Below are 23409 nucleotides of genomic sequence, written 5' to 3'. Positions count from 1 at the left end.
GGTCAGCTCAGTGGCCTTCTCCCACGACTCCACCCGGCTGGTGTCAGGGTCAGATGACCACAATGTCAATCGAGGCATACACTTGAGTTCAAATTGTAGGTGGATAACATATAATTCCGAAAACCTGTTATGGCTACCGTCAGAATATCGACCATCATGTTCAACAGTATCGGAGAAAATGATTGGTACTGGAACTGGTCATGGGAGGGTATGGATATACAAGGTTGAACGTAACGAGCGTAATGCATCCTAAGGCGTTGGAACATTCACACCATTATTATTTACTATATTATATTTATTATTCTCTCTATTTCATAGAGGGCCGGGGATCGGCATGAATATATAGCTTGCTAATTTGCCACAGCGAAGCTTCGAGCATACTCTGGATCAAGTGACAAGATGTCCACGTGCAAAATTACGTATTAAATATTTGCCATTCGGGTGTGGCCAGAGGCACAATAACGCCTCGATCACGCTAGCAGGGAGGACGGTTGACCCGCTCTGGACAGACTCTTGCGCCGGAGGCGATAGTTTGTAGATATGGTTGAAGAGAAGAGTGCTGTATACAGCTCTGGATAGTGTAGAGTCTTGCCATGCATGGCCACCACAGTTCTGCTAACTACTACTCATCCCTCACGAACATGAACAATTCAAGACTCCTCACGACCCTCAGAGGTTGAACTGAAGCACATCTCCACGGCCCTAATGATTACAGTGCTCATGCAAGGAGCCGCTGGTTGTTTGACTGTACGGCAGCTGTATCACCAAGCATGCAGAGCCTTTCCGCCTTCATACGCACTTGCAATGATGGCGTTTGCTAGTAGCGCTTGGTTGAACCACTTGCTAAAGCACAGGCTTCGATTTCTAGGCCCACCGCGCTCCATCTTATCTTATATCCTTCCCATCACATCATATTCCCCTTCAACAAGTCAAGACTAAAGCTCGATGCGGCTTAGTTAAGGAATCAGCGCTGGTGGACTTGAGAAGTATGAGGATGTGGTGGGCTTTATTAGGTCTTTTGTTCGGTCAGCGGAGAGAACAACAGCAGGCTTTGGAGCTTAAGGGGGTGGTAATGCTATGTCTCCACGTTACAAAATGGGTATCGCTGTGCATTAGACTGCATCTCGAAGTGGGTGGGATTGCTGTGCCGAAGCTAGTTTCGATGCTGGAAGCGCGTTAGGTGACTAAACAAGCACCGGTCATGTCTCATCACTGCTCCCAATCCTAAGTTGGATTTAACAATAATCCGAACGCTTGTGCAGTCACAGTAAAATACCCGCAGATGTATAAGGTAAGATAAGCAGGGTCATCGCACATTAGCTAGGATTAGGGATTCGCTTCTGCTAGGGGTACTTATTAACAGGGCAGTGCTACATGAAATTGCGCGTCGCAGCACGTATAGGGCTAATGATGACTTGTTAGTATTAGAGGGAGGTTGTGAGGGTAGGATAAGGCTATTCTACAAAAATTTAGGGCAAAAAAGGCTTAAGGTTAGCGCTGTAGGGAGGGAAGCCTATTATGCTACGCCACAAGGCGCTGTACAAATCAGGCGCGGAGGCGACAATGCAAATGTAATTTTTAGGTAGGAGGGATTATAAACATTTAGAATTAGCTATAGCAGATTATTTTGTTAGAATTATAGCAATATTTGTTGTGCGCATGAGCTTTCTAGTTGCTAAAAGTCAAAGTACCCCTTGTTTGTCTCGCCACACAGTGTGTCTCGCTACGCAGTGAGGGACGTTAACGTACAAATATCGGGAGAAGAGTAGGTTCACTTCTGGTGACAATGTGTTTTGCTGCGCCTTACCGGAGAAACTGGTATGGGTCACCCAAGCTCCGGCAAGTGATACAACTGGCCAACATCCTCCAGCAAATGTTCCACATTTGGTACAAAGACTGGGTCCCGTGATATTGCCGGCGCGGAAGTTTCGCGGATCCGGATCGGAATCCTGTTTTCAAGGCTCACTCGTCCAACCCCGTACGGTCGAATACCGGCGGAAGAACTTCGGAGTATTCCTCGTCTCGCGTACGCGTATATTTCTTTCGGCACGGGAAGACTTCAAAAGCGGTAGCAAGTTATTCAAAATTTCCAGATGGGCTGTGTTCGTGTTGCGTGGACGACGGTATAAAGACAAATAGTTCATGAGATGGTTGCTGACAGTCTGTATTTATAGCTTGATGCTGATATTCTCGAGCCTCGTGTCTGCTCTAGCCCAAATTGAGGCACTGATAATAAGCCGACTTTGGCTAGCTCCCATGCACGGCTAATTTGTTATAACTCCAATGTCCACTAAAGACTTCCTTTACAGGACTCTCTTTGCAACACACGCTTTGGACTCGCGCCATATGCTCTCTGCCCAGCTGTTTCGTCTTTTCGCCTGACCCTCTCTACTGCGCCAAGATCCTTCCTCACCACTCGATTCGCCGGACGAGATGCCCACAAGATGGACGCCGCTCCGAACCCCAGCAGCGGCCACAACGTTACTAGGACTGGCACCAGCGGAAAAGCACAGAAACGACCAATGAAATCATTTATGTTTATTGACTCCTCTCAAGGTGGACAAAACTCGAAGCCTGACAAGGCTGTGAGATCCTTTGTCATGCACCAGGCCCGCCGACAGAAGCCCTGGAGTACCCGGAAAAGCCCTCAGAGCCCCAGTACGGGAACCGCCCCAACCAAGCCAAGCCAAAAACGCTCTTCATTTGAGATCCCCAGGAGGGCTGATGAGATCGCACCTGCTTCATCCTGGTTCGAGTACGACCCGAGTCCGAATTCGTGGAATGCCCAGTCAGGTGGATCACCTGTCAGCAGCAGCAGCAGCAGCGTTTCTGGTCGGAGCAGTCAGCCCTGCCTGACTCCCCCATCCAGTGACGGTAGTGTGTGCAACTTCCCTCTCTGCAATGGAGAAGCCTGTGGCCAGCTGCATGCTGCGCTGGCACGACGGGATGGCTTCTCACTCGGGGTTCTAGATCCTTTTGATAGTCTGCCGGTGAAGGCGGATGCAAAGACGAGCGCACTGATTGATCACTGTAAGCCAACCTAACAGCTGAGAAGCTTCGGATAGGTATTGAATGCAGTCGTGTAGTTGTGAGCATTATCTCACCGCGCCTGTTACCGGTGGACCTGCATCAAACATCCACAATAACGACCACCGAATGGGTGGCCAGCTCGCTGCGAAATGATAACAGCGCACCGTTCACATATGCCATGTTGACTACAAGTGCGCTGCATCTCCAAGCCATGGGTGCAAACAACGCCGAGAATGCGTTGTACTACAAGGGACGGGCGATATCAGAAATCAATACGAACCTATCAGATCCCAAGACCAGCGTTGACGATAGCAACATTGCTGCTGTCTTTATGCTTCTTTGTCTTGAAGAGAGTCAGCTTGCGCCTGTAGAAGGCAAGGCTGGCAATGACCCTGAATGGAATGAGATGCATCGACAAATACACCTTAATGGCCTTCGGACGATGATCCAACAACGAGGTGGCCTTGCAGCGTTGAGTGCCAACAGATGCCTGCAGGTCTTTATACTAATGTGAGCTCCACCGTTCATCTGCATCCGCATATTAAGACCCCACCCTTCATCTTCCATTGGGAGATATTATCTGATTTGTCGATCCTTTCCTTTCTTATTCGTCATGCTCATCAATAGAGCCAATTTCTCTTATTTGTTTCGAGACGATCTTTGTGCGGCGTTTGCCTGATTCGGATGCATAGTCGGAAAGCAGAAATCATCTGTAGGGCTGTTAACCTCACTTGGCTTTACTACATGGGTCCGCGGACCTGCGTACATTCAACATCATTACGGAAGTCAGCTGGAAGCTTGACCGCTAACAGTCCCACAGGCACAGCATCGCGCATAGTATCGCCTCCTTCCAACGACCCTACACCACCCTTTTAGATAGTACCGGGTCCCCCCAAAAATATGACCTACCATCATTTCGCTCGCGGCCCGCTTCACACCGCATCCTACGCCTCTTCCGGGATCTTAAACTAGATACCGATCTACTTGATATTATCTCTAATGTCGTGGTCTTCACCGGCGACATCAGCTCTTGGTTCGAGGACCGAAGATGTCCCGTCGATCCTCTCGAGCTCCAAAAACACATCTCCCTACTAATGTACAGGTTATTTGACTGGTACACTAAAGAAGGAGAGGACGATCGAAACCCTCTAGACCAATGCATATGTCTCGGCGTCCTGATATTCCTCGTCCGAACATCACAGCCGCAAGAAAACTCATACCGCACCATGATTCTCACAACAGTCCGAAAGCTGCGCGCAGCATTAACAAGAGGAAGCATTTTCCGCTGGGCTAAATCGCCGGACTTGTTACTCTGGACCTTAACAATGGGCGCGCTAGCAGCCCAGGGTTCCACGGAAGCGGATTTCTTCGCACAGTATTGCTCGGTAGCGTTTGCGGGTGCGGGGTTTGATGAGAAAACTACGGCGGAAGAGCTGCTAGATCGGATGCGGAAGTGTTTGTGGATTCCGCTGTTACTTGATAATGACGTTAAGAAGCTCTGGACTCAGATGGGGCTAGCGAGAGGGGAGGAACTGGAAGATGATGGTCTTGATGGTGGGTTGCTGAGTCCGGAGATTAAGGATGATGATGTGGTGGGGTTGTTGACGTCGACGAGGTTCTTTTCGAATAAGAGAAGGTGAGAGTTGGGAGGGGGAAATGAAATAAGGAAAGCGGATTATTTGCTGATATAACTGTACTGATATTTGATAATTGACGAGTCGTTGATAACTAAGTAATGATAACTCTGAGCAGAACAAATCCAAATTTCCAAGAATGATGTATCTTTGTACAACGAAGGGACGTACACGACTAGTTTGCTCACTGGGCATTAGATTGAAAAGCACATAATATCTGTTGTGAGCGGTGTGCCAAACAACCCGACAACGAAATGAGAGAGCCCAAACTCTAGGCAGCCTCTCCACTCGTTTCTCCAGACACCTGTCGCTCCCTCAAGGATACTCCCAGCTAATATCGCCTCCCACAGATTATTTTTTCCCCATTCGTGATCGCTTTCCCCGTCGCAGAATTGCGCGAGGGGCATGAGCCGCCGCTCGCCGAGATTTTCGTTTCCTCAAACTGTACTGCACGCCCCACTCCACAGCGCGATGCCGAACATCGGGATGCTCCCAGCTGGCATCAATTGCACCAGGGGAAAAAAAAATTATTCCCTAGCTGGCTCAACCAGCGAGCGGGCCGCCTAAGCGAGTGCAGCGCGAGTGAGGGGATTTTGTGGTCGTGTGCAGAAAAGAACGAAGAAGGTTGGGTAGAGACTGGCCCCAGGCGAGATGGGAATAGGGAGTGCACGACACACTGTTTCATGCGGCCAAGCATGACTTCTTGGTTTTAATCAACCTTTTGAAGTTTGTTTTTCCTTTCCCCTCCACATTAGCGTGAATAACCTTTTTTCATTGACCTCGGTGTTGCTCGGCATGATCTCGCTGTTCTTCCCGTCCACCGCATCTGCATTTGGACATCGGCGAAAGAGCGAGCGTTCACCGAGTTCCCGCTCCACGTTCTGCACTAGCGCATGCGAGGCATATTGTGCCATGGGAGAAAGGGATCAACATTCGCTTAAGCTGGAAGCCTCGTATCGGGCCCGGTGTGATAACGAACACTGCGCCGCCCCGCTGGCGGACAAACGGGCACGCACGCAATGGGATAGATAATATATTCCCACTACTGCTGCCGCAGACTCTTTGCTAGAAAGGGTAGGAACCAGGTATCGGAAAGTAATCAACGTCCATCAACGCCGAAGTGCGGAATCTAGCGTTTGGCTTGCGATGATGTGATGAAAGGTTTTCAAGGTGTTTATCGATAAGCGACAAACGCGGTTACCAAACGCTAGGGTGGGGATGACAGCGGATAAGTGATGAGTGATGACAGGTTGAGTGAGAGAGAAGCCTCGAGTTTAGGGGTGCTGATTGTAAAGTCCAATTCACAGGTATGGCCCATCGGAAGAAGGGTGAAGGATACAGTTACCGAAATGGGAAGTGGATTTGTGATGTCTGTCGATTTTGATGTGAGATGGATGTGAGATGGATGTAAGATGGATATGAGTGGCTTGGTAATTGGACTATTGGAGTCAGGGATGAGTGCATTGACGATAGTGGGTTGGTGAGTATGGTGGCTTTCATGCTATTTACTGATGCAAGAGTGACGAGAGGGTAGTCTGTCTGAGCAGCAACTGCTTTGGGTTTATCTAGTCTACATTATAAAGGTTGCTTGGAAAATTTAGAGTTTCCTTTGGCTACGCCTTGTTGGAGCGACGCAATAGAGAATAGTTTCGCGTTCCGCTGAGCCAAGAGAGGGGTATGTGGGTAGGGTAAACCTTGTGTGGACATGACAAGATGCTTGGAAGAAAGAAGAGGTTCATGGTTGGAAAATGAAGGAGGGGTTAGAGAATACCATAAGGAAATCAAAATTCTTCGTGTTAAAGCTAGATAAGGAAAGCCCACACATTGCTACTTCTTTGTCATCGCACCTTCTTTTTACCTACTACAGGCAAATCTTGAGCGCCATCAAAAGCCATTGCGCAGTAATCATAACTTTACCGTTCGTGTGTTTGCCGGGTGAGGTTGCGGCTCTAACAGAAGGTGCCAAGTGAATTTCATGATGCCAGTGCACCTTCTCCAACATCAAGTTCGGTTCAACACTTTTCAACGGCGTCTCTTTCTATTGGCATGTACAAGTCATATTATACTGGAGAGACATGGGAATCGCCAACGTGCCATCCAGATGATAGAACAAGCCCTTAGGATATGCGCATCCTTAGCAAACAGGTGAAAGGGTTGAAACGGACCGCGTCAACAAATCGCTCTAAAACAGCCGACCTATCATACCGCCAAACAAGGCAATCTGCCTGAGGGAGGCAACCTGTCATGCTTCATCGTCAGTGTGAATGCCTTATCGCAATAATTTCAAAGAGGGGGAGGAAGGAAGGACAGCATAGCGAAACAAAACCAATTTCCCCCTTTCGGTTCGATCCCTCATCAGCTCAACACACGCCGCCAACAAGCTGCTTGTTTCATGCGCATGATCATTCGGCGAGCGAAAAAGTTGCTAAAGGATGGGGCAGAGCGAAACGAAACAAGACAACGCTCTGAAACTACGGCTGTTTGCTCGGGCATTGGTTAAACCCCGCTTATTATCCATCAACCAAACATTGTGCCTCTCTCGCCGCATCGCAGTCAACTCCGCAAATCTCATGAACAGATTGCTGTGCAATGCAATCCCGTGGTGCGAAACATCCAGACCCGTGAGGAGAGTAATCGCGCATGGCTGCACGGCGTGATTGATTCCACGCGTTCCGTTATCGCTCGGATAGCCTGGATGTTGAAGTCATGGGAACAGCGACAAGAGACAGGACATTGTGCGGACGACGGAGCAAAGAGGCGCCCGAGTCCGGTGGACCACGAGGACGCCGAACTAGGCATCTCTCAGGTTACCGGCACCGCGCGGGACGAAGGTCGATTACGTGAACTGTCCAAGGCAGCATCTCTTGACAATTCGTGGAAGCATACGTTGTCGTCGCTGCGGTCCACGCAACAGCAGGCTGTGTTATACGAGCGTTGCGAGAAATGCATTTCGATGTGAGCTTTGAGGATGACTTCCAATCTGCCTCCTGTTTCGGCCGGTGAAGCACGTACCACCTCTCAGCCTTGTGGGCGGTGATGACCAGACAACTCGGCGCTGCACGACCAGGGGTAAGGAACGCCCCTCGCCTAGACCCCAGATCAAAAAGCGGTCAGCTCATATCATAAGCAAAAAAATGTGGGAGATCACCGTGTCACATGATGGTGCAAAAGGAACATTGCTTTGATGAAATGATCATTTGTTTGATTTCCTAGCTATCTTGGGAGTCTCGACCACTATGCTGAGCGGGAGATCTCAAACCTGTGAATTCACATCCTGATCTTCCGTTCCATCCAGAGTAGAGTAACAATTGCTCATCGCGACTGTTTATCGCAGTAGATTCCAATGCAAACATTCGTGCCAAATTCTCTCCAAAGAAAATTGTGTGATATCATGATCCGTAACCCCATGCTAAAAAAGACTGGCTTGCTGAAAGTGCTATAGCAAAAGACAAATTGGCAGGTCGAAGTTGGCCTAGCAAGTTGCTATCAGCGGAGCGGTCCGTTCAGGCATGAAGTAGTCTTCCTGGAATAAGGAAGGCTGCTCGGACTTGTCGTAAAATGATGTGGTGAGCATAGCCTCCTTTTCCGAGAACTCCATGGTGGGTTGAGGTGGTGATGTTGGCGGTGATTCGTCGTCCGAGTCTTCGTCGTGTACCAGCTCGGGTGGTGACTGTGATGGCACGCGAGTAAGAGCGAGGTCTGCATCATCTTCCAAATCCTCATAGAAATCCTCATCGTCATCCTCCTCAACCTCAGTGGTCGTGATTTGAACTGGTGCTTGCACCATTTGTCGTGGAGGAGCAACCATGTCGAAGTCGCCATCCTCATCGTAGAAGTCTGATTCTGAATCTGACTCTGACTCTTCGTCCTCCTCTTCGGGTTCTTCCTCAATTGTGTCTACCCATTGGATGTGTCGGGGTTCCTCGGCCTTGGAGGCCTTGCGGACAGTGTTGTTGAACCACTCCTCCTGCTTCTTCTCTGCGTCGGCGAGCTCAAGCATCAATGAGTCGAGGAGGTTGGCATGGCCAACAAGGAGGCGGAGGTCGTGATCGGCTCTGCAGGCCTCCTTACCAAGCTTTGAGCGGGCAGAGGCTGCGATGTAGTAGGTCTGTGTGAGAGACATCTTCTGCTTCTTCTGCGGTGGTGATGAGACAAAGTAGGAGCGTGTGGTCTCAGCAGAGATGGGCTCAAAGGTTGTTTGTAAACGTAGGTGCGAAGTTGAAGGCATTTTTTATGTCGAAGGCAGAAATATTATTGCCTGGGCTGATGTGACTCTTAAGGTTGGTGACTGGTCCAGAGCGAGGCTTCTGGTAGGTGGCCAATAGAAGGAGGGTCTCGGGGCAGGGGTGTTCGGTTGGTACAGCTGTTGTTCAAAGTCGAAGTCGTAATAGCGATGTCAAGAAATATTCTTCTTTGACTTCTGTTATTTGGTGGTCTGTAACTGGAGAGATGTTGGCATCAAACGGCGAGGGACGGCTTGTCTTATGTCTCTGCTCAGATCCGAATGATTACAAGGTCAAGTAAACGCCGACCCGCATGGTCTGTAAAATCCGAGCGGTGAGTCGGAGGGAAGCGGTCACAAGCGACAGGGATCAACGCATGCTCTAACATCCTTTCTCCGCCGCGCCGTCCGTCGGCCGAATGCCAGCAACTACCCTTCCTGGCGGTACTCTGGTGCTCATCTCATGGAGATAATTGTAATAATGAGCAATTCTTGATGAATCATACAGCATGCTGCAGCAGGACGCTCTCCGCGGATCTTCCTAGGTCAAGCAACTGCATCACAGACATAGTACGGGGTGGACATCGCGCCCTTGGTTTCTACATGTGTCCGTTTTGCTTGTCGCAAGGGTGCGCGTTGCACTCGTCGCTTCCTACGTGTGTGCTGCACTGTTGCGTGGTGTGCCACGGCGAAATTGAGCTGCCTCGCGCATATTGGGTGCCTGGGAGGTGAGGTGTCGAGCGTCTCAGCCTCCTCGCTACGAATCAGACCGCTTGAGAACCCGTGTCATCGACCGTCGATTTGCGGGCGTACCGTGAGGCAGCGCCAGCATTCCAAACCGTTGACCACTCGCTCTCGCTTCAATCACCCTTTCTAGGATAGCGATGCGACGCTGCCCTTTCAGCAGCTCTGACTCTTCACAAGGCTGGCTGAGCCGGCTCCTTCGTGCTGAGAGTCACATAGCTATCCATTCTCCTGTGTATTGTGTTCACTTCACCCCTGTTCAGCCAGCAGTTCGATCTAACAGCGGCGGTCGAAGCGGCATTGTGGCCTCGCGATAACACAATGCCGGAGTCGGGCCAACTCCAGAGAGTTTCGATGGCCGGATACTTCCCGGAGGATGACTCTATCACTCGGACGAACATCTAGGGAGAGCGAGTCACGGCTACTCGGTGATTACTTAACCCCCGGTTTCTGTGGGAGAGTCAAATTGTGTTGGTCGAGACTCGACAGCGGGGTTCAGCCATGGGAAACAGTTTACAAAAGCCAAAAGCCCCTCATGCCGCAAATCAGATCCCTGACGACATCACGTCTTCAAAAATCAGGGTCATCCCCAGATTACAAACTCCAAAATCCGAGCTGCCGCTTCCCATTCGTGGACAGCTCCCTTCTTTGTTAAGGTTTGCTTAAAAACCACACCTGACAAATGCACCAAGGCTGCTGGCTTGCCCAATCAAATTCTCTAACACCAAGAGGTTCCCTTCATCTCAAGCTGATGAATAATGTTAAACACGACTGTTATCCCGGTCGTTGTGAAGCTTGTCTTTCGTGTGCATCGCGGAAATGCATGTTGCGTTAATCCTTGGTTTTCTTCACAACACCTCAGGAGAGAAGAAAAAGGCGGCATGAACGACGTCAGGCCACCTGCACTCGAAGAACGAGTGTCAGGCTAGTAAATACATTTCGCATCTGTCTATTCTTCATCGTGCGATAGACACGGGAAGAAGCATCATATCGCGAAAAAAGCGAAGCTCCGATCTGTGACCTGTCTCCCGTGTAGCTGGCCATCCCCTCTAGCGCCCGTCGCTCAGCTTACAGTACCAAGAGCAGCATAGTTATCCAATATTGGACGAGTTTACTCAGCTTTGGTCCGCCTCTAAGTGTCCCTTTCTTGGCGTCCACTCGCTAGATATTTGTGCTGATATTGGTCAGTTCGCACAGCCCTACGGTACCATCGCTTCGTTCAGGTGCGACCGTCCGACAGGGGTCTTCCCCACTTTTGGAGTATCATGCTCCCTTCTCACCGCCAACTTTTGTACGAGGCTTAGAGCCTCACCGCAGCCTCGCAAATTCCGAGAGATTCGGTCCACAAATATGCACGCCGTCCCGAGTACGACGATGTGACGATGCATGCCTACCTCCACCACCAGCGCAGAACGTCTTTTGGGAAACGAGTCGGCGATATCTTTACCGCAAGAGATGATCCTGAGTGCAGCCACGACATTACTTGAACCAGAGACGACTTATACCTCCAATCCCATCGAGCAATGATGGAATCTCAAGATCTCGACCTGTTGGTTGGTCGGTTGATTTGAGGGTGTTTCGAACCGATTCATGATTGCTCATCTAATATCTGAAAAGTTCCACACAAAATCAACTATTACAGCCCAAATACGAGTTAAGTCTTCTTTGCTTCCAGGATATGCAGCCACCTTCAATGTCTGCTGGCTGGAACTAGCATACCGTTGCAGTCGAAACTTCAGAGACGATAGGCAAGCTCCCGTCAATATCAAAGACCATGCACTGACCAAGATATAGCTAACATGCGTTGCTACATCCCCATGCATAAAATTTGACTTCAAATTCCACCAATGCCGTTATCATTCCGACTGTTGCCGCAAAGTGTGCCGAGTTTCAAAATGCTTCTTCCCATCTTGGTAATCAGATTGCCGAAGATGTTGCCAATCACTAAGCGCAGAACCTCAATCCTATAGTTCGTCGCTATTCCGAACGGATCTGCATGGTTCCCGGGGAGGGGCGGCAGCTTTCCACACTGTTGATAGCATTTTCCTTCCAGCGCATCGCAAGGTAGATGATCCACCGTGTTAAGACCGCACTACAAAAGCTTGGAGAAGAATATTAACAACGAGATCATGCATACTTGTCACACCCTCACAACGAGGGTACTTGGCTCGATTATAGATGATGGCATATGCTTTTGAAGAAGTCCTCAATTTGATATCTCGGCAAGCTATGTCAGCCCGCGAGACCGACCATGCGTATGCGCCAAGAGTTCCAGTAGGTTCAGAATTCAACCTCCTCTAATGCGTTATCGATATAAGCCATCTGAAAGAAGTTACTCAAGAAAGGGATTGCGTTCAATTTTTTTTGGAGCTAAAGCTGGCCTGTGTAATATGCGTGTATGCTATGGCTACTCCGCTCAACACTAAGCCGGAGGGATGTTCACTCCTTGTCCATTTGCTTGGGTTGGCCATATGGCTCATGAAGTTTCAAGGGAGTAGGGTTATGCTCTCTTTCAGTTCTTTCCTCCTTTCTTTACTCCCTGAGTGGATCAAGGACCCTCTTATTGCTTCCCTAGCCAAAGAAACCCCGCATGCAATACGGTTGAGCAAACTTTACTCAAGTTACCGTGGTATCATGGCACCGCTAGACTTAACTTCGATGTTGAGTGGAGTTGGGGGTGCCTGTACAACAGGCAGATGGGAGGGTCTCCCCTTCCCTCTCACATTGGGTCTCGCCACACCGCCAAAGGGCCGTCAACCCATCGCGACTGCGGTGAGCAGATGGCCAGTGCCCTCTCTTGTTATTTTTCTGGATCGCCGGTGCAAAGCAGTCTGTCCTCTACTGCTCCCTTCTCTCACATCTCCTTCTTTGTGGTACTCCTTTCGACTACGAACGAGGCCCTGTCAATCTCTACGCCTCCCAAGTGATCTAAATGATGTCAACACCAGCATCTGCCTTTACTAGCTGTCGACAACTCCTAAGGCTCAAGAGTCTTAAAGCTACATAGCAGCATTTACAGGTTTTATTTGGTCATCTAAGACGCTTGCTGGATTTCCTTCAAGCTCAGTCCTATCTGCTTTTCTGGCATAATGCTGAGGGCTAACGAAATACGACAAAATAAAGAACCTAGACATTCAGCATGCTTCCGTGACATTGATATGTGTTTTCATGGTGGGATACACACACAAATTCCCTACTCTGGCTTCTACGCCGTGTATCCATACTCCGATATCAGGAGGTGCATTCTCTCAACTTGATCACCCATCAAAATTTCTCCCGGTTCTGCTAATATCTAAAACTGCCTTCCCTCTCCCATCATTCTCTAATGTTTCCCCCTTCCACTCTCTACCTCTTCCTTTTTCATACTTTGGCCTCCTCCGCTTGCTGCTTACTCTTTATCTCGACCATCTATTCATCGAAGCCACAGGCAATGGTTTAGAACTGCTGATCATAACATCGCACCACTGTCAGTGTTCAAACGGTCATTAGCTTTACGGATATAGAGTGTTGAAGGATCGGTCAAATATACAATTCCAACCTTAGTCATAGGCGCTTGAAGCAACCCTTGGATAGGACGATAAGGAGGGATTAGTATTCGCGTTTACGAACGACAAGGGGCTAAGGGAAGGTTTGTAGAATGCGTACGAAGAGCTTGAAAGGACGAGCTGAAGCGTCTTGGGAGTATGAGCTTGGTGACGTCAAGCCGTGGAAATTAGATCCAGTGAACAACAACAAGAGGAAGGCTGAAGGAGAATTAGAATAGCCAGGGAATCAGCGAGCACGTAATACGGCTCATCTAGAATCACAGACCCCTAGCACAGAGGCGATACCTAGGGACAGTATGCCTGACAATGACAACAACGCCCAAGATTGCTATGCTGAGACAAAGAAGGTGTTTCCCACTTATGACACTCAACGGCTCTAGACTTTGAATGGTGGCCGCAGTCATACAGGAGGAGCTGATCTTGACTGAACTTCCCCCAATTGAGATGCTTCGTCACTTGAAGCGCAACATCAACGCCGCCGAGGTTTCATCGAAGGACGGCCCACGGTTCGTTGAAGATTGGCCTGGATTTTGTCCAGGATCACAAGAAGATGGACGAACCCTTGCTGATATAAATAGGGGTTAGGGAACCAAGTCGTTCCAAGAAGAGCAGTAAGATGCTCGCGATTTGTCTGAGCCCATGAAAAACCCACAGGTCGCAGCTTCGGTCGCTTCATCGGTAACGGCAAGGGCGATGGCCTCCCATTTACTCCCGCATCTTGACCTGGTCGTAACTAAGCGGGGATATAGCGGTATTGAACGATAGGACACAAGAAGAGAAGTCTCGCGATATTCACCGACCCCCCCTCGCTAAAGCATTGCTTGGAAGATATTTGAACTATTTTAGGAGGTACTCCTGCTTTTGGGGGGGGAAAAAATACAAATCTAGGCCACTGTACAGCTGCATATTTCATCGGACATTCTTTAGCATATCATACGGACCTGTAGATGGATTTTCTGTAACTGACGGAAAGGTCAATGTGGCTGCTTATTCATGCGAGTAGCATTGGCCAAGACGCCCTTGCAAATATTTATATTCTCCAACATGTAGAAGGTGAGTTAGTGCATACTCATCCAAGATTGAGCACACTAGGAAGAGTAGAATCAGTTGAGAGGGTCTCCGGAGACGTAAGGAATTCTTCTTGGTAAGACCTGCTTTTGAATTCCGAAAACTGCAATCGGCTGCGGCTACAAGCTAACAGATATTAAAATTATGCTCCCGGACCTCTTCGCTAGTATAATCTAACAAGATCTATGAGTAAATTAAGTCTATGATTAAAACATATATACGCCAAGAAGGTCTTTGAGCCAAGAAAGCCTACAGGTCAGGGTTTACGAAGCAGTCTATGAACTAAGAAGCCCTACAAGTGGAAAATTTCAAAGCCTAAGGTTGCAAAGTAAGAACCAATGTGAGCCTTAGGTCCAGAATGAATAGGACCTAGGAGATATTCTTAGCCAACGGACACCTACGTAGAGGTGGTGTGAAGCTTTTAGGCTAGGGGGATCACAGGAATCATGAGGAACTGAATTAATTGCTAAAGGAGTGTACCTAGGGGTCTATACATGTGCAAAAAAAGGTGTGAGTCTTGGCAACAAGTGACTATTGTGTGAGGCATGCGTGACTACTGCAAACAGATGGTCTATACAAAAAGAATATACACCCACTGCCAAAGTACGGAGGATCTCTATGGAAATGGAAGTGGTATCAATTCCGTTAGGCGAATTTCGATTCGGGGGTGAAGGTTGAGGGAATCCTAGCGAAGTTGTCCAAATATCGACAAGCTCTTCCCATCACAATCTCAACCTGGCTCTGTGCATAGACCTCTGCAAATCAATCAAATGCCTCGATCTCCGCACGATTCAACCGTTGCAACTTAATGCAATGAACGAGTCTGAGGGTCATACCATTCTAATCGAAGCCACCTACGTGGAGAGCGACTTAGACTTTATACCACATGTCTTCGAGCAAGTCTTGGCCGAAAAATGGAACCGACTAATAGATTTGCAACGCTAAACCCAGACATAGACCAACATGGGCTGAAGGAGAAGCTCAAACTTCTAAGCCATGATGAATTCTCGACACATGCCAGTGAACCGCTTCAGGCAAGTGCTGCTGCGAATTCGAATATTAAAACGAGAACCTGGACCCGGACTTTGAAACTGGAGATAGTCGCGAAGAGATCATAGGAGCTGTTGAGACTCAAGCACTATCAGCTCCGCGGTGGGAAGCATCCTTGGCATTCTTGGTGCGCTACTTGCCAATGAAATAGAGCTAAGCAAGACAATCACTTCGCCTGTTCAATCCAGGAAGCCTGTTGCTCTTTAAACTAGTTCGGTTTTGGTTAGGTAGTCTAGGAAAGTCTACGAAACTGCGTAAAATCTCTGTGGAGATGATACATGCTTGATGACTTACTAGTGTGTGCAACCATTTTTTTTTGAGCGCGCCTTATGGACATCGACCGGACCTTCGACATATCGTCTCCAAGGCGTAGCTGCGTGGGTTGCCGTTGACGATTTACTAGAGCTAGATATACGGGAGTGGTGAGGTTTTACCGCATCTTCAAGGCTGGGAGTTAGTGCTCGAGGATATTCCGATGCAATATATCTCTAACTATGGGAAGGATATCTTCGTCCACGCCATTTCACGGTCGCAATTTTGGAAGAGAGAGGAAATTGGTGCGCTGGAACAGTTTGATAGCAGCGAATCCGAGTTCCGGAATCTGGCCTTGCTATGGCAGGCTCTTGGTGGACACGCAGATATAGAGTGCGAAGAGACGTTGTTTCAACTATTTCAACTCTGGTTTCAGAAGGAGGGTAACCCGTTATGTTGGCGAAGGCCGAGCATGGTTTTGGAAGGCTACTGGGAACAAACTCCTCATTATGAGCAGCGAGATTCTGGCAAGCTCCTATTCTTACCAAACATCCTTTGCGTCCTAAACGTTTGTGCGATGAGCTAGGAAGGTCGTGTATCCAGGAAGGATGTCGCGATACATTGAAAGATAGAGACATTCCAGGAACTTCGAGGAATACTACTCTCCTTCTCGCCAACGAGGAAGGTCGTCCTTGTGCCATCTCTGAGTTTGGGAAGGTATTTAGCTTCTGAGTTGAGAGAGCCGACGGCGGCGTAATAGGACGTTCCGGGTACAGGTGTGAATTGTGTGCCACAACGCGATAAACCTACGGGAATATGTTTGTATGGTTATTCCAGGTAATTCTCAAGAATACCCAGAATGCGTCTGCGGTCAAGCGATATGGTGTTAATGAGGATGGCGGCAATGGATCTCGTCGCATTATCAGTTCTCCTATTGCGGCAGTAATCGACGGCGGCAGCTGGCTAAAAAGGAATGCAAATTCCTGGCTTGCCCACGGAGATTTTCTATTTCGCCATACACTACGCTCAAAGCCGCTCAAACTTTCACCCATATCTCCAAAGTCCTAAGCCGCCTGACGACCAAAATCCAAACTTGAGAACAAGTCCTATATATTTAAAAATGATAACCCTTATTACAATAACTCAACTTGGTGGTCAAGTGAGAATCTACTGGTCAATCTACACTTGACCGATGATGAAAGAGTACTACTGGTGCATATACCCCCGGTTCGAGTAAGCGTGGTTTGAGTGTAGGGTTCCACGCTGACAACAGAAAACCTTTTAAAGTTAGGCGTATCTGGGCTTTCCGAAAGGATGGCTTCTTTTGCTAATATTTTGACTCCGGCGGATTTTTAAGGGCAAAGGGGGGATTATGAAAGAAGATAGTTAGTGGAGAGAGAAGGTAGACGGCATAGAGATAGATGATTTATTCCCAAGATATGGAGGAAGGCACGACAGCTAAAGTGAGATGACCTATGCTTGAAAGATAGGGAGGGAGAGGCACAACAACGGAAAGATTGCGGGATTACATATGATGGACTTGTTAGGCATGACAGAATTGTATGTAGTAGGTACACTTCCACTCTTGGACCGGTATCATCAAACACCCCAGTGTAGCCAGACCATTGATTCAAGCAGCCGCAAGTAATGCGATTGCGGAATGGGGCACGTGATTTTGTTACTCATCATCGTCATCGGCGACAACAGGCACAGGCTCGGTCGTGGCGGTGGGCTTGACCTTCCGAGACTTCTCTGCCCTAGGAGGAGCCTTCTTTGTAGCGCCGTTGGCCTCTTCATCGGCGCTTGCATCCTCCTCTGGGTCATCCTCATCCTCATCCTCATCCTCAGGCTCAGGTTCTTCTTCTTCCTCGTCTTCATCTTCCTTGGGTTTGGAGATCCTAGTCTTCTTCTTTGGCGCTGTACCAAGCTGTGAGCGGGCGCATTCAAAAGCCATTACGTGGTTGACTTACGAGGAGCTTCTACCTCAGAATCATCTTCCTCGTCATCGAAAGAGACCTCGGAACCCTCGGACTCTTCATACCTGTCGACGCAGCGGTCAGCCTCACGGACGGGACCTCTCACATGCACCAAGGGGATTGAAAGAGTCAGAGCTATGGACGCGATTCAAGTACAGGGATGAGAGCCAGAGTTCCAGAAACACAATTGATACGAAAGCGGCACACGAAAGGGACATGATCGCAAAGCAACGGCCACTAACTGACGAGGCTGATAGGAGGCCAAGACGGTTGCGCAGCGACAATGAAGCTTGATTAGGAAAACCAGATACATCAATTCAAGCATAGGATGGAAGGCGAACACAATGAACACATTTCCGCATGTTTGCGACAAGAATATGTGCCATGTCATGACGTCAAGGAGCTCGTGCAGACTTACTCCTCTTCCTCGTCACTTTCGTCCGAGGGGAGAGCTTGAAGCTCCTCCTCCTCCTCGGCGTCCTGCTTTCGCTTGCGGGTCGACATGATATGGTGTAGGATGGAAGGTTGATGGGGAAGGGACAAGTGGAGGAATGAAGTTGAGCTGGAGGTGAGGTCGGGACGGCGGGCTGAGGTGGGGGCAGACAGTCGGACAGGGTACTTTTTGTCAGAGGGCTGGGAACAGGGCACAGTAAGGGAGTGTCCGTGTGCTAAGATTGGAGTCGTCGGACGAGCCAATGAAGCGCAGGACCGGGTGACGCATGAGAAGCTGCAGACATCACTTGCAGGTGTCGCGGCGCGCTGTGTGCAGGAACGGGAGCATGGGGGAGGAGGTGAATGGAGGATTGACATTTAGGCATTCGCACCGGATGATAGGGGAAGCAGTCGCATGGCATTCACCATCTGGAGAGAAACAGAGGAGATGGAGGCGCTATATCCGACGGGTTGCGAGTAGTTGATTACCCATTCACTCCGGAGCACACGGCCTGGGCGAGGTCGAGAAAGGCAAGCTCGAAGCTCCGCTTGAAGGAGCCACTCAGCGCGCAGCTGCTCTCGCGTCGGGATGCCAAGACGTGGCGGACTGCGCCCCACCAAAAGCCCCCCCGCCAAAGCTCGACCTTGACCTTCACCTTGACCTTCACCCTCACCTCTACGCTGACTCAGACACTGCACAACGCTGCACTGCATTACACTGCACCACACTGCACCACACTGCACCACACTTCACTACACCGCACCGTACTACCACTACACCACACTACACTGCCATTGCTGCACCTGCTTTTAGCTGGTGTTCACGCTCGCGCCTACCCATGTGCTGACCTTTCCAGAACTCTAGAGAGCATGCCGGTTCCGACAAGGCCGGGTGCTCGCCCACGCCCCCCCCGACTTGAGAGCCTCAATCGGCCACTGAGACCTGGCACTTCCACCGAAAAACCTGCTACGTCCTCGTCCAAGAGCCCCCCCCTGCCGCCCAGGAAAGTACCTCCACCTGCCACCTGCTGCGACGAGCCTAACATTGTCGACGATGGAAGCTCGCGCCTCTGCTACAACTGCGGTGAGGTCGTGGGCGACAATGACATTGTTGCTGAAGTCACTTTTGGTGAGAACTCTGCTGGCGCCGCTGTCGTCCAAGGCGGCTTCATTGGAGACAACCAACGCTATGCGAACACCATGGGAGGCGCCGTGCGCGGGCTCGACACAATGCAGAGCCGCGAGATTGCCGAAAGAATGGGTCGGAATGAGATCCAGAAGCTCTGCGGCGTCCTTAACCTCCAGCAGGGTATCGCCGACCAAGCCCTCGCTATATACAAGCTCGCATACAACCACGCCTTCATCAAAGGCCGCCGCATTCGCAATGTCGCTGCAGTCGCCATCTACCTCATCTGCAGGAAGCGCCAGCATAACACCGTCTTGCTCATGGACTTTGCCGAAAAGATCCAGGTCAACGTCTGGACTCTCGGGGACACTTACAAACAGCTCTTGTCGGTGCTGATGATTGAGAACCCCAATATCCACAATACCATGGCTGTCCAAGAGATTGAGCCTCTGATGCTCAAGTTCTGTCAGAAACTTGAGTTTGGAACCGACTCACATCGAGTCGCCCAAGACGCTGCCGCCATCCTGAAGCGCATGAACCGAGACTGGATGGTCCAGGGACGATCGCCAGCCGGCCTTTGTGGTGCCTGCATCATCCTCGCTGCGCGCATGAACAACTTCCGACGCACCGTTCGAGAAGTGGTATATGTGGTTAGGGTCGCCGACACCACCATCACACAGCGTCTACTTGAATTCAAGCGGACACAGAGCTCTGCGTTGACAGTCAGCCAATTTCGGGAGGTCGGACAGAAACTGAAAGTCAAGACTCTACCTCCTGCCATCTACAAGCGCAAGGAGAGAGAGGAACGATTAGCCAAGCGCAAACGCAAGCTGTCGCAACTCAATGGTGAAGAAGAAGAGGAAGCCCTTGGAGAACAATCGACCTCAGGATCCAGCGCCCAGATATCTTCCCGACCTCCCAAGTTGCAGAAAGTCACCAATGGCAGTGCCCAGACGCCCTCTCCCCCGGTTGGGACACAGCCAGAAACAGCCAAACCTCGCGGCAACGAAGATGAATCCAGCACTCTAGATGCATCTGCTGCTCAAGTTCTAGCCAACCCCGACGACGTTGATCATGTGGAAGTCTTAGTCGAGATGGCAGAGGAAGACGAGTACATAGCACCGCCCAAACGACGGGGCCGCCCGCCAAAAAATCGCAATCCCATTATCATCCCCGAAGAAGACCTCGAAATCGAACAAGAAATCGAAGACGAAATCTACGAACGTCTTGAAGAATGGGAAGAAGCATTCAAATCCTTCGAAGACAATGACAACCACCCTCTCCTCGTCAAAGCCCGCAACACCGCCCGATCCCTCGCCACTCAGCACCAGCCTAACGCTGGAATCAACACCTCTGAAGACATTGGTGAGGACGAATTCGAAGACGACCCGGACGTCGCCCACTGCCTACTTTCGGAACAGGAAAGGGTCATCGCAGAACGTGTGTGGGTGACAGAAAACATCGAGTGGCTGCGCGACCAGCAAAAAAAAATGCTCCAGAAAGCCCTTGAGGAAGCGTCTGGCAAGCCGAAGAAGAAATCCCGGAGAAAACACCACCAAATGGGTGATGGAAGCTTGCTTGCTGGACGTCCCGCTGCAAGCGCTGCGGATGCGGTCAAACAAATGCTAGAGCGACGTGCAAAGAATACGTTCTCTGAGTTTATTAATTATGACAGGTTGTATGAAGTGGATCCTCGTGCGAGGAGGGAGTCGCAGCAGGATGAGTCACCAAAGGAGACTGAGAAAGCGCAGTCAGAGTGGACGCAAGTGGATACGCCGGACAATTGGGAAGAGGATAGGGAAGGGGAAGATGAAGTGGTGGTGGAGGAGGAGGAGGAGGAGGAGGAGGTTGAGCAGTTTGAGGAGGAGGGTCAGTATTATGAGGAGGAAGAGGGGTTTGGGGGTGGGGATGAGGGTGACTTTTATGATGACTAGATTTGAAATGCGTTTTCTGGGGTACTAGGGATTGGAAAGGATCTTGATGGATGGAGACATGGGGTTAAAAGTCTAGTAAGTGGGCTTTGTATAACAATACCCACAGCTAAGCAGATGGTCCTGGATATCGTTCTCAATTTGAGGTTGAGAAATAGATCCCTTATTTGTGACTAATAATCTAGTATGTGTGAGGTGACTATAAGTAGCAGGCAAGAAGAGTTCATGTACTGTAAGAAGCTGCATTTGCACATGCATTAACTATGCCTATGCACAGTGTGATGCTGATGCCATTTTGTGAGACAGAAAAATAAGTAGATAGGAATCCTCAGAGGCCCCGTTCCCGTCGTTGTTACCCAAATCCATTAAACACCAATGCATCCATGAATCCATACTCCTCCGTGGAGTCTCATTCCACACCATTATCGAAAAGAGCCATCTAAAATCCGCTCGCCTACTTCTTCCTCTAATCTCTCCCCTCCCCTCTACCTTCCCTACTCCTACACACCCACCGTCAAGCCGCTCCATTCAACCCTGCCTGTGGCGCATCCGCCCCAACACCCGTACCATCCCCCTTCCAACCATGACTAAAAACCTCGAAATTGTCATCTACTAACCATTGCAAATCCTCACTTTCAGGTCGCAGGGTTCTCGCCAGCCCGTGTCCGGGTTTGGGATAATGCGCTGGTGGATCTGTGTCATATCCGTCATCGTATTCGTCCATTTGTGTAGGGTTAATGGCGGCGGCGGTGGTGGTGGTGGTGGTGGTGGTGGAGGATTGAGGCTGATTTTGGGTTTGGCTTGATGTCTGTGTTTGGATATGGGATTCGTGATGGGATTTGAGTTTGGAGGATTGGGGTTGCGTGAAGGAATGTTGGTGTTGAAGGACAGTAGAAGAGCGGATTTCGCCGAGAAGTTGGGCTTCAGCAGGATCCATGTCTGAGGAGTCGGTTGCGATGTGATGGGAGCGTGGGGTGCCGCCTGTGGAGCCTATGCCGTTGGGAGGGGATGTGACGGATTGGGAAACAGCATTGGCGTTATGAGGGGTTGGTAGTTGGAGCGGGGGGTTGGGAAGGCTAGTTTGGGTAGTGATTCCGGTTGGAGCCACGGGAATTAGGTCACGGACGTTGGGGGGAAAGATGGGGAGCTCAGGGTGACGGATTGTGGAGTGGAGAAGGAGAGATACGAGACGTGTTGAGGGGAGAGTGGAGAGGTATGCGCGTTTCTACAGTTATGTCAGGAGGGATTAGATCGTGTGGGAGCATAGGACATAGAACGTACTTCTTCTATTGACAATCCATCTCCAGCAGCCAGGCCTTCCATACCTTCAATAACACTCTGCTTGGCACGCTCACATGGTCCGCACAGCCACTCTTTCTCCAACACATTCACCACTTCGTTATCGATTGGTGGATCGTGGCAGTACTGGTGATACGCAGTATTGCATACATCGCAGAATACAATGCGATTGTTGCCCGGATCAGTCCCACGATGGCAGATTTTGCATTGCGCGGTGAGGATGGTTTTGGTCGATTTCCGTCGCTTCACTCCTGGGCTTGGTTCCGGGAGTGTTGGCACGAACGCAGTGGGCTTGTTGACATTACGGCCAGATTTAGTTTTCGTGGGAAGTGGCGTATAAGATGTTGAGATGTCGGAGTCGTCGTCCTGAACAGTTAGGTCATCCCGTGCTTCGCAAATGACACAAAGCTGAGATTTAACTTACATCGCTATCGTAGCTCTCGGCCCTCTTTCTCTTCCCACCCCGCCCACCGCCCCGACCTCTTCCCCGACCTCTGCCAGAACCTCGTCCAGACGTCGGCGTTGAGCCCGCGACCGGCATTACTCCCCCAATCTCCGTCTTCAATCCACTCGGCGTGCCCACTCTTCCACCACCCCTTCCTCGCCGTCCTGTACCTGGAATAGGCGGCGGTGTTGGCAAATTGTCGCTGGTCACATAACTCTTCATCACCTCCGCTTTTTTTGCCTCAAACGCCGCGGTACTAGTAGCAGTGCTGCTCTGTCCAGCATTTGCCTGCAACCTCTTTAGAATCTCTGCTGTAGACGCTGAAAGCTGCGGAAAGCCTGCAGGTGGCCCATTCTGCGACGCAAAAGCCGCTGATTGCGATGACCATCCCGGGGGCGCTGGTGTCGTCGACGAAAGTGACGACTTCGGGGTCAAGGTGGGAGGGTTGGGTGCCGTGCTCACGGGATTTAAGAGACGATTGGCCGCGGCAGATGGATCTAGAGGGGGGTTTTTTGAGCTCATTGTATTCAGTGAATGACTGCGACACAGGTTATCAGGAATGATGGACGGGGTGTGCACTCATTGGGCGAGGGACGGAGCGCAAAGCATAGAAGATTCCACCATCTCGGCGAGCTGCTGTCGCTTCGACCTGAGC

The 23409-nt window shown here is 50.1% G+C and overlaps 11 protein-coding genes across 11 annotated transcripts in view; 4 read left to right on the top strand and 7 right to left on the bottom strand.

Annotated features, from left to right (window-relative positions):
- The window catches only part of BDR25DRAFT_302189 (HET-domain-containing protein), a 3976-nt gene extending 3708 nt beyond the window's left edge, over window positions 1-268 (top strand). The window contains exon 4 of the mRNA XM_033689743.1: window positions 7-268. Coding sequence (XP_033550066.1) covers window positions 7-253 — 247 coding nt within the window. The 3' untranslated portion in view covers window positions 254-268. The remainder of the gene's footprint in view (window positions 1-6) is intronic.
- A 44-nt stretch (window positions 269-312) lies between these two features.
- BDR25DRAFT_352665 (uncharacterized protein) lies at window positions 313-1203 on the bottom strand (the record flags this gene model as incomplete). The annotated part of the gene is made up of 10 exons (XM_033695045.1): window positions 313-382; window positions 420-465; window positions 497-587; window positions 638-681; window positions 714-733; window positions 766-864; window positions 909-951; window positions 980-1057; window positions 1093-1153; window positions 1186-1203. The coding sequence occupies 10 exons, from the start codon at window positions 1201-1203 to the stop codon at window positions 313-315; spliced, it is 570 nt and encodes a 189-aa protein (XP_033550065.1).
- Window positions 1204-2356: 1153 nt separating this feature from the next.
- Window positions 2357-4764, top strand: BDR25DRAFT_129824 (uncharacterized protein). Its single transcript, XM_033683822.1, has 3 exons — window positions 2357-3030; window positions 3087-3540; window positions 3851-4764. Exons 1-3 carry the CDS (start codon window positions 2445-2447, stop codon window positions 4668-4670), a joined length of 1860 nt encoding a protein of 619 aa, XP_033550064.1. The 5' UTR covers window positions 2357-2444; the 3' UTR covers window positions 4671-4764.
- Window positions 4706-6371, bottom strand: BDR25DRAFT_352663 (uncharacterized protein; the record flags this gene model as incomplete). Its single annotated transcript, XM_033695044.1, has 12 exons — window positions 4706-4847; window positions 4875-5100; window positions 5125-5160; window positions 5213-5340; window positions 5365-5401; window positions 5444-5490; window positions 5527-5644; window positions 5747-5804; window positions 5858-5931; window positions 5970-6103; window positions 6133-6203; window positions 6282-6371. The coding sequence occupies 12 exons, from the start codon at window positions 6369-6371 to the stop codon at window positions 4706-4708; spliced, it is 1161 nt and encodes a 386-aa protein (XP_033550063.1).
- Window positions 6372-7844: 1473 nt separating this feature from the next.
- On the bottom strand, window positions 7845-9150 carry BDR25DRAFT_302188 (uncharacterized protein). Its single transcript, XM_033689742.1, has one exon. The coding sequence runs from the start codon at window positions 8890-8892 to the stop codon at window positions 8137-8139; it is 756 nt and encodes a 251-aa protein (XP_033550062.1). The 5' UTR covers window positions 8893-9150; the 3' UTR covers window positions 7845-8136.
- Window positions 9151-11228: 2078 nt separating this feature from the next.
- Window positions 11229-11818, bottom strand: BDR25DRAFT_352659 (uncharacterized protein; the record flags this gene model as incomplete). Its single annotated transcript, XM_033695043.1, has 3 exons — window positions 11229-11437; window positions 11476-11722; window positions 11777-11818. The coding sequence occupies 3 exons, from the start codon at window positions 11816-11818 to the stop codon at window positions 11229-11231; spliced, it is 498 nt and encodes a 165-aa protein (XP_033550061.1).
- A 41-nt stretch (window positions 11819-11859) lies between these two features.
- BDR25DRAFT_352658 (uncharacterized protein) lies at window positions 11860-13133 on the top strand (the record flags this gene model as incomplete). Its single annotated transcript, XM_033695042.1, has 6 exons — window positions 11860-11908; window positions 11963-12417; window positions 12458-12553; window positions 12670-12696; window positions 12754-13063; window positions 13102-13133. The coding sequence occupies 6 exons, from the start codon at window positions 11860-11862 to the stop codon at window positions 13131-13133; spliced, it is 969 nt and encodes a 322-aa protein (XP_033550060.1).
- Window positions 13134-13169: 36 nt separating this feature from the next.
- On the bottom strand, window positions 13170-15131 carry BDR25DRAFT_352657 (uncharacterized protein; the record flags this gene model as incomplete). The annotated part of the gene is made up of 16 exons (XM_033695041.1): window positions 13170-13318; window positions 13358-13442; window positions 13481-13604; window positions 13632-13698; window positions 13736-13794; window positions 13824-13984; window positions 14094-14161; window positions 14192-14346; window positions 14400-14416; window positions 14465-14492; window positions 14540-14612; window positions 14639-14669; window positions 14776-14796; window positions 14840-14958; window positions 15063-15097; window positions 15127-15131. The coding sequence occupies 16 exons, from the start codon at window positions 15129-15131 to the stop codon at window positions 13170-13172; spliced, it is 1197 nt and encodes a 398-aa protein (XP_033550059.1).
- Window positions 15132-17223: 2092 nt separating this feature from the next.
- Window positions 17224-18025, bottom strand: BDR25DRAFT_312327 (uncharacterized protein; the record flags this gene model as incomplete). Its single annotated transcript, XM_033691291.1, has 3 exons — window positions 17224-17462; window positions 17516-17586; window positions 17940-18025. The coding sequence occupies 3 exons, from the start codon at window positions 18023-18025 to the stop codon at window positions 17224-17226; spliced, it is 396 nt and encodes a 131-aa protein (XP_033550058.1).
- A 597-nt stretch (window positions 18026-18622) lies between these two features.
- BDR25DRAFT_282552 (uncharacterized protein) lies at window positions 18623-21013 on the top strand (the record flags this gene model as incomplete). Its single annotated transcript, XM_033687982.1, has 1 exon — window positions 18623-21013. The coding sequence occupies exon 1, from the start codon at window positions 18824-18826 to the stop codon at window positions 21011-21013; it is 2190 nt and encodes a 729-aa protein (XP_033550057.1). The 5' UTR covers window positions 18623-18823.
- Window positions 21014-21524: 511 nt separating this feature from the next.
- On the bottom strand, window positions 21525-23355 carry BDR25DRAFT_282551 (uncharacterized protein; the record flags this gene model as incomplete). The annotated part of the gene is made up of 4 exons (XM_033687981.1): window positions 22734-23355; window positions 22292-22675; window positions 21900-22235; window positions 21525-21794 (listed from the first exon to the last, which is right to left on the bottom strand). The coding sequence occupies exons 1-4, from the start codon at window positions 23274-23276 to the stop codon at window positions 21525-21527; spliced, it is 1533 nt and encodes a 510-aa protein (XP_033550056.1). The 5' UTR covers window positions 23277-23355.
- Between the last annotated feature and the right edge of the window lie 54 nt (window positions 23356-23409).

This window comes from Lindgomyces ingoldianus, assembly GCF_010093535.1.
Source record: "Lindgomyces ingoldianus strain ATCC 200398 unplaced genomic scaffold BDR25scaffold_9, whole genome shotgun sequence".
In the NCBI taxonomy this organism is placed as follows: Eukaryota; Fungi; Ascomycota; class Dothideomycetes; order Pleosporales; family Lindgomycetaceae; genus Lindgomyces; species Lindgomyces ingoldianus.
This window is presented reverse-complemented; position numbering and strand designations above follow the sequence as displayed.

What these genes read in the sequence shown, in the direction of transcription:
- BDR25DRAFT_302188 (XM_033689742.1), bottom strand. Translation starts at nt 8,892, where the DNA reads ATGCCTTCAACTTCGCACCTACGTTTACAAACAACCTTTGAGCCCATC.
- BDR25DRAFT_129824 (XM_033683822.1), top strand. Translation starts at nt 2,445, where the DNA reads ATGGACGCCGCTCCGAACCCCAGCAGCGGCCACAACGTTACTAGGACT. An exon ending in GAGCGCACTGATTGATCACT is followed by an intron (nt 3,031 to 3,086) that starts GTAAGCCAACCT and finishes GCAGTCGTGTAG; the next exon opens with TTGTGAGCATTATCTCACCG. An exon ending in CTGCAGGTCTTTATACTAAT is followed by an intron (nt 3,541 to 3,850) that starts GTGAGCTCCACC and finishes ACAGTCCCACAG; the next exon opens with GCACAGCATCGCGCATAGTA.